At 40.5% G+C, this 8,870-nt stretch overlaps 1 protein-coding gene across 5 annotated transcripts; it reads right to left on the reverse strand.

Annotated features, from left to right (window-relative positions):
• Positions 1 to 1,202: 1,202 nt before the first annotated feature.
• OXSM (3-oxoacyl-ACP synthase, mitochondrial) lies at positions 1,203 to 7,481 on the reverse strand. 5 transcript variants are annotated; one of them, XM_042043065.1, is made up of 3 exons: positions 7,314 to 7,481; positions 4,219 to 5,224; positions 1,203 to 1,809 (listed from the first exon to the last, which is right to left on the reverse strand). In XM_042043065.1, exons 2-3 carry the CDS (start codon positions 5,220 to 5,222, stop codon positions 1,407 to 1,409), a joined length of 1,407 nt encoding a protein of 468 aa, XP_041898999.1. In that variant the 5' UTR covers positions 5,223 to 5,224; positions 7,314 to 7,481; the 3' UTR covers positions 1,203 to 1,406. The 5 variants fall into 5 exon arrangements, with proteins under 5 accessions (XP_041898999.1, XP_041898996.1, XP_041898998.1 ...); XM_042043062.1 differs by having other exon boundaries at positions 4,219 to 5,230; XM_042043064.1 differs by lacking the exon at positions 7,314 to 7,481 and adding an exon at positions 7,069 to 7,300.
• Between the last annotated feature and the right edge of the window lie 1,389 nt (positions 7,482 to 8,870).

Below are 8,870 nucleotides of genomic sequence, written 5' to 3' on the forward strand. Positions count from 1 at the left end.
GGCTGCACTGTTCTGTATGAACTCAGCTTCTGAAATAGTCTTAATCATTCTCCAACTGCATTTTTCACATCAGCCTCTTTTAACTTTCTATTCAGTAAAGACAGCAAATGCAAAAATTATGCTGTTCAATATCAGCATTCCGACCATTTGTGTAAATAATGAGGTTTTAGGGTACAGCTCAGCCTCATGATAGCCCATTAGTAAGCTCATTCCAGAATGAAATTTACTTACAAGTGCAGCTACTTTTAATGTCATTTATTTTAAATCTAGCAAGTTACTTCCCCTCCACTTACACAGGTCAAAGGCAAAGACTGACAATTTCAAAAAGAACACTGGTGAAAAGTCTTTTAATGAACTAACCCACCGATGGGAATATCAAACTTCACCCACATTTGCACTATCAATCAAGCCACTATTTGGCTAAGATGCTTCTGGTGCCAGAAGGAATAGACTAAGTCCTTTATTTTTTCTTTGCAAAACTACATCCTCATCAATATGTTAGCTTTAGGTATAGTGTTCCTGTTCTCTCAGATTTATTTCTTGAAGACATTTTTTTTTCCTAAGAGATCTTATTTAACAAATTTTGCTAGTTCTACTTTTCCATTTTGGCAGAAAAACCACATACTTCCCAAGATACTTATTCCTTTCTGTATAACTATTTTTCAAATCTTCAGTGCCATACTTGAATATCTACCTTACTATGCTTGAACAAAATTTCAGAGCAAAACAGGTCATGACCTACTAATTCTATCCCTGTGCCACATGGAAGATGTACAGGTCATGCTGTATGCATCCTTCACTGTAACCCCATGGCTAATGAGGAAACACAACAAATGGAAATGAATAAAGACAAAAAGAAAATGAACCAGTGCCCGACATGAATGTCTATATTATTGTCCCCTGAATATCACCTGTGTGGAAGAATGTACATAAACCTATGATATTTGAGACAATTTACCGTGAGAAAAAAAGCAGAATTCTATATGGAGTGGGTAACAAAGGGGAGCTCAGTCATAAACCACATATCACCATGCAGTTAATTCATCAACTGTGGAGTCCTAGCTTGTTAGCCAGCCTCTCTTTTGTATAAACGCTTCCAAACAATTTCTTTGTCATATGCATAGAAAAATTTATTCTAACATAGTTTGACCATGTCTCCTGCTCTAGTCAAGAACAAAAGCTTCTTCATCACACAAAGAACAGATCTTTTATTTATTTTTATTAAAATGAGTAAAAGAAGTTCCCTCTTTCTGAAAGAATTATTGGTGTAAATGTTAGGCTGAATAAAGTTCTTATGTATCAAATGAGCAACTCTCAAAGCTGAGAAAAGATTACAGTACACACCAGGGATAGAAGTACAGAAAACCATCATTGGTGCCATTTTTTCACAACATTCTTAGCGTAAGTTAAACACTTGCAAAGCACAGAGTTGCATTAGTGCCACCAAAGCCAAATGAATTTGTGAGTGCTATACGTCGTTTGTCAGTTTTCCACTCCTGAGCTGTCAATGGAACATAATTGAGATCAAACTCTGCCTCTGTTTTCTGTAAGTTTAGAGTAGGTGGCAAAATTCCATGGTAGCAAGACAGTGCAGTAAAAGCTGCTTCAATAGCTCCTGCAGCCCCCAAGAGATGTCCCGTTGCTCCTTTTGTTGAGGAAACTGCAATATTACGTGAGTGATCTTTAAAAAGTCTCTTGATTGCTTGATTCTCAGCAGCATCTCCTAGAGGTGTAGAAGTTGCATGTGCATTGACATATGTTACATCTTCAGGTTTGATCCCAGAATCTTTTATTGCTGCAGACATGCACCTAAGGAAAGAAAGACAAGAGAATGCTGATTTGCCCAATATATTTTTGTCAAATGTACAAACCAAAAGAAAAAGTATAGGTTGTTTTTAAAATGTTTATCAAGTGTGGAAATCTGCTCTAGCAGAGACGTAAATGACAAGAGGCTAACTCATCTAAGCACATTAGCATCTACATTAGGTACCAGAGGAAGAGAAAAGTGAGGCCCACTAAAAAATCAGACTTGCTCTTAAAAATTCCACAACTAGGAAAAATACAAAGAAGAAAAGAAGATATGACAGTCAATCTCTACAGACTACATTAATGTATCGAACACCCTTTTCAATGTAAAATTTGAAAATGTTTGAGAGAGAAATAACTACCGATATTATTAGAAAAATTTAGATATGCTCTCCCCAACAAAAATACTGAGAAATGAAAGAAAACATCTGCAGTCATTCTCCACATGAGCTTCTTTTGCATGCTTTCCAGAGACTAGAAAGTGTCAAGGAGATAGCACAAATTCCTATATTTCATTTTATAATGAAATTTACTGAAAGTCACACTCTTTTACCCTGACATGGTATGTTTCATTTGACTCCTGATGACTTGTGCACTGTGACTGCATCTATAAAACATGCTTTTTTATTAAAACCATGGAAGGATCAACACAGTTCCATATTGCGATTTTCTCATAGATTTCCCTCAAAGAAGAAGACGAATCAGACATCTCTCCTTGCACATAACAACTTAACATAGCACCTATGAGTAAAAGACCACTGACTCTTTTGAAATTTATTAAAAATAAGGAAGTAAAAGGAAGCTCAAAAAAGCATAGTACAGGTTTCTGGACAAATTTAAATGTCTCTACTACGGCCTTCTACCCTTAGAAGCATCCAGCTTAGCTTAGGGTGGAGACCACTGATGCTCACTGTCACTAGATAATGAGCCAATATTCAGATAAAGAGGTTACTGATAACTATGAGATACATTAATTTAGTTAAATACATTATCTGCAATGAACATATTCACTTAAGAAGATACCAGATTACTTGTGTAGGACACTCTTTATATCCACACTTCTGAGTCTGGCTTTGCCTCTCCTTTCCTGCTGGTTTATTCCAACACACATATTTAGCCTCCAACAGAAGTAGTTATTAGAAGATGACAAAAAATATATTCCTCTGATTTTTTTTGATGTGGCAAATAAAATTCCTACAGAAAAGTAAGATAAGCACATATATTCCAGATTTAATCCATATACCACTGCAGGAACAAAATACTGGCTTGAAGACAGTATTAAAATGTATTATCTCATCTCAAGGGTGGGAAAGCTCAACATTCCTGAGATACCCAGATTAACTTTCAACTCTTCCTACTGTGAATTTAATTTATATGCTACTGCAATCATAAAATACACAAAAATTCTATTACAATGTATTGCCATATCATCTCAAGGGTAAACAAGTCTGAAAATATGAGATAAGACACTCCTGATTACTCATCTCACACCTAAGTCTGCAAAACAATTAAATATGACTCAAAGAGCATCGATGGAAACATGGTATATTTACACTTCTAGAAAAATCTGTTAACCTTATAAAGATGCAAACACAGCTTTACAATACCATGCAGAAGTTTGATCTACTTGTGCAGTGCTATATTGAATTTTGGTATTAAATATTCACATACGTTCAGAATAAGGCAAACTAAATCTTTAGTAAAGATTCCAGTGCCGGCAATAGTACTCAGCCTACACAATGCTCACCAACTTACACATGTAATTTAGCTCACAATTTAATTAGGTCAATAATGATTAGATGAGTATCATCTACCTGTGAACTGGTTTTGATGAGATAAACAGTGATGAAGCTTTACCACCTCCCTAAACAGTACTAAAGTGTATTTCTGCTATGCCCCTTCACCAACACTCTTAGCTGCATCCAAATTAAGTATTCAGTATTCTAACAAACTACATCCTCTGAGTGCTCTACAGCTTTCATCACCTGAGATCCCTTGCAACAAAAATTCCTAGCTTTTGTAAGGGGGTCTATCTTCTTGATGGACAAAGGGTGAAGGAGAACCTGGAAAGATTCTATCTCACCACAAACATCTTAAAAAGATGTTTCCATCGAGACTCATGTGAACAGCTGTATGCACCAAAGGCAAAGTGTTTTCACATAGAGAAAGTTTTCATAGCTCTATGGAAAAAGGGTCACTCTATCAAGAAATGGCCTTCACCTTACTACTAAAAAAAGAGAATTGAGGCACAATGTTACCAGAAGCTCTTTCAGTTTTCAAATTTTCAAGCTTTTGGAATATTAATTCAAGATTGAACCACCTTTCTCTATAAAAGTATACAATGACAGATACAAACACAACCACTATAACTAACATATGAAGTAGCCATTATAATCAACATAGAGTTCTTACCTGAATGCACCATCTCCCTCTGGGTTAGGTGCTGTTATGTGGCAAGCATCACCGGACAGTCCATAACCTAAAACTTCTGCATAGATCCTAGCACCTCTTTGTACGGCATGTCCATACTCTTCCAAGACCAGCACAGCAGCACCCTCTCCCATTACAAACCCCTCCCTCTGCAAATCAAACGGCCGGCAGGCTGCTTTAGGGCTCGAGTTAAAACTCGTGCTGAGGGCCCGGGCTCTTGCAAATCCAGCCAAAGACAAAGGACTAATGCAAGCCTCAGTCCCTCCAGCCAGCATGACATCAGCATCACCAGCAGCAATGAATCTAAAGGAGTCTCCAACTGCATGTGCACCTGTGGTACAAGCAGTTGACACAGCATGATTTGGCCCTTTCAGTTGGTATTTAATGCTGACATGGCCTGCTGCCATATTGACTAAAATCTTGGGGACAAAAAATGGGCTGACCTTATTGTAACCCTTTGTTTTAAATAAGGCAGCTGTGTCAGAAATTTCTTCCAGTGGAACCATTCCCATCCCAATTGCCACACCAGCAGTTAAGCGATCCTGTTCAGACTGGGGAGACCAGCCGGAGTCCTTCATTGCGAGCTCTGCTGCACCGATGGCCATCACAGTGGCAGAACTCATGGATTTGATCTCTGACTTCGACACAAAGCCTTCTTCACTGAACTCACCCTCCTTGCTTCCCCTTGGCACACAAGCAGCCACTCTACACGGGATGCCTGCATATTCTTCCCCATCTAGTGATGTAATCCCACTGCCTCCTTCCAGAAGGTGCTTCCACACAAACTGAGTCCCCACACCAAGAGGGGACACTAAGCCAATACCTGTAACAACTACTTTCCTTCGACATGCAGGCAGCGACTTGCTGAAAGCCCTTCTGTGGTTTTGTAAATGTAGATTTAAATTCAGACTCCGGAGATGAAGATTTGCAATCTTTAACAGATCCTGTGAGCACTGGGAGAACATGGTGGCAATAATCAAGCACATTCCTGTAACTGGAGTGGGGTGGAGGGGGTGGGGAAAGACAAATACAACAATAAAGCAGCCATTGTGGAAAACATTCCAAGAACATTAAATTAATAACCTGCTTTATACATAACAGCCTATTTTCAACCCTGAAGAAAGGGATATAGTTTCCATGCCTGTAATGAGGAATACTATGAGTTACAGCAGATAATGGCACAGAAACACATTCACTTTAGCAATGTCTTTAGTGGGCTCTTCTAGATTAAGCTGCTGATGAATATGACTTTGCACCACTGTGGACTGTGAAGCACTCTCTGGTTTTGCTGCAAAATTTCCCCTGGAGCTTTAACCGCCAGTTGGCTGGAGGTAGAAACAATGAGCATTAACAGCTTCATTCTTCTAAGGGAAAAAGTGTGTGATCACCTGAAAGTGTATGTCCTACCATTACCAAGTTGAGGATACTGTTATCTCAACCTTCATATCAGACAGAACAGTCTGGAAACCTCAAACAGAAGTCAATAAACTCGTCTTGTTTCTGCTACCGATGTAATTACACAACTTGGACAAGACTCCTTATCTTTCCATCTCCACCTACCCTTTATCAGCCTTGGGTTATCACACTGTTAGGGGACAGTATCTCAAGTAGCTTGAGCAAGATTTACCACAGCACTACCTCCTACCACAGCACTACCTCCGTTGAAGGCAACACCACCAGACCCCGCATAACAAAAGACACAGCAAGTAATGGCAGAAGGCCTCTCCTGAGCACAAGTACTTGAGGTTGGACGAGAGGACCATGCCAAGCAGTGATGCTGCTGTACTGTGCTGTAGTTCCTTGCCTTGGCCACTGCCAGGTCCAGAGCCAGTCTGATTGCACCTATCTGACATGCTGGAGCAGGGCAGAAGCTGCAGCACAGCACTTCCAACATGTACAACGCAGGCTTCAACAGGTTGCCTGCTTTTTGCCTCGTACAAAGGACAACTTGGCATCCCCAACTCTTTGGTAAAATATACAGAGCTGTATGAGGACCATAAGGGGCTGCTGGGCTAATGCACTCCTGCTAAAATACTCAGACCTGTGGCAGTACAAGTGCACAGCAGCGTTATTAAAAAATGTCATGGAACCATGGAAAGGCCTGGGTTGAAAGGAACCCTAAAGATCATCTCATTCCAATGACCCCTGCCATGGGCAGGGACACCTTTCACTAGACCAGGCTGCAAAGACCCACATCCAGCCTGGCCAAGAACACTTCCTGGGATGGGGAATAAAAATAATAAGTAATCACAGATTATATTTTATACATATTTTATGTAATTATTAAAATTAATTATAACAAAAGTATTTTTAAAGAAGCCTACTTTAAATTCTGAGCCAAATTTGCCATTTCAGTTTTTTAAGCCACTTAGCCTGGACTCTACGAAAAGATGTAGTGTATGTGTGTGTATATGTATATAAAAAGATATATTATACGTAATATGTAATATTAAGTATTATATAATGTATGTTACATATATAAATATATAATTAATATTAGTCTATACATAATATAGAATATAAAACAGAGCTCTGCAGTCATATGCATAGAGTATAATGTATAACATATACGTTTTAAAGACGATATATATGATATGCATTGCATAACATATATGTAAGATAACGTATTTTATATATATTATTACACATACATATAATAACGTATAAGATTAACATATTTTATGTGTGTGCATACACCCATATATCAATATACACATACAATATGACTGCAGAGCTCTGTAAGGCAGATCGTCCAGCAGCCCCACGCAGCCTCTACTGAAATGCCGTCACCCGGTGCCGAGCCGTCCTGTCCGACCCAACAACGCCCGATACCTGCTGTGCGGGAAAACCAGGCGCAGGGTAATTTCCCCCCGTCAACAAGAGCTACCGGACGCCCCCAGGAGTTTCAAGGGCAACGGCTACTTTTAAAGTTTAAACCAAGAGTCAAACCCCAGCGCCACGGCACTGCCCCACGCCGCCATTGCCGGCCCGGCCCACCCCGCTCCGCTAGGGGCAGCGTCTCCCGCCGGCCCGTGCTAAAAACCTCCGCTTCCCTGCGCCCCGGCCCTCAGCGGTACCTCCGCCGGCCGCGCTTCCCCCCCTCTCCGCGATGGTTCGCTCTGCCTCCCTCTCCCGTTCCGACGGCGCGAGGCCGCACCACTCTGCAGGCGCGGGGGGAAAGAAAGAGGTGTGCGGGTACGCGCGGCCCAGCGGCGCTTCCTCCCGCCTGGCCCCGCCCCGCGGCCGCCGGGGTAGGCGGGCGGCCAGCGTGATCGTGTAAATAGCTCAGCACCGCGGAAAATGCGGTGAAATAATTTCCTGCCCAAGCCACGTGTTTAAATCACGCAAAGGAAGAGTAAAAAAATATCCGTAAAAACCTTCAAACGAACACTCCGGTGTAGTAGTAGGCAAGATCTTATCGCCAACTACAACCCCCGGACAGCGCGTTGTAGTGCGGTGGGGGTCGTGCTCTTACCTGGTCGTGCCAGGTAAGGAGTGACAGGACAAGAGGACAGAGCCTCAAGTTGCGCCAGAGAAGGTTAGATTAGATAATTTGTGCAGTGAAAGCATTGTCAAGCATTGAAAGAGGCTGCCCAGGGAGGTGTTTGAGTCACCATTGCTGGAGGTATTTAAATGATGGTGTAGATATGGTACTTAGGGACATGGTTTGGTGGTGGGCTTGGCAGGGCTGGATTCGATGATATTAAAGGTCTTTTCCAACCTAAATGATTCCCTGAAAGCATTTTCTTCCTCATGGATGCTGAAGTGCTGCTGGAGGAGATGGAGGTAAACAAAGACTAAATGATCACTGGCTTTACAGGAGTGTCTTACAAATACATGTACAAATATGCCAACAGCACCGGTGCAGAGAGATAACTATTTGTTTTTGCTGCTTCCAGATGCAGAAACTTTAGTGGATGACCTGAACTAAGATGAAGCCGCTATCTATGCCTGAGGATGATGTGTAGGAGCAACTAAGTTAACTTAAGACAGTGGTTCCTTACTTAAAATACACGAAGACCATGGCAGAGCATAAAATGTTTGTCAAAGTCTCATCAACAGGGACATGAATTAATTACATTGTGGGTTTACCTGTTGGATGATACCTTTACATAATTTTCTTATATAGCAGTAAGAAAACTGAAATAAATTTACCCCCACACAACACAGTAATGTTTATTACCTCCAATCACAGCTACTTATAAATGCAAACTGTAGCACAGCAATGAAGCACGTACTGCAGAAAAAAGGGGAAAAAAACCAGAAAGAAGAGAAATGCAATATTTAATAATGAAAAAGTAAACATTTGTGCACAATAATTTTTTAAATGAAGAGTCTGTTTTTAATTTAGAAATATAATTCCTTGGGCATTTAATGTGTTAGCAGTTTGTTGGAAGTCAGCACTTGGTTTTCTAAATTTTTCACACTGCTTTTCTATGAGCATTTCCAAAGCATCGTTTACAAATGCCATACTGAGATGCATTACATATTTATGTTACATGTATAGCAATACAGTTAATCTTTACATTTCCTAGGGTAACCAGCACTGAGAGTCACATGTCTAGATGAAACACATGAAAAGGAAGTTAAAAGCTGAAGCAGCAGGCAAGGAACATGGCATAATTTTAAATTAA

This window comes from Corvus kubaryi, unplaced genomic scaffold (assembly GCF_017639235.1).
Source record: "Corvus kubaryi isolate FWS band 111438036 unplaced genomic scaffold, C.kubaryi_AGA036_p1.0 37398, whole genome shotgun sequence".
Classification (NCBI taxonomy): Eukaryota; Metazoa; Chordata; class Aves; order Passeriformes; family Corvidae; genus Corvus; species Corvus kubaryi.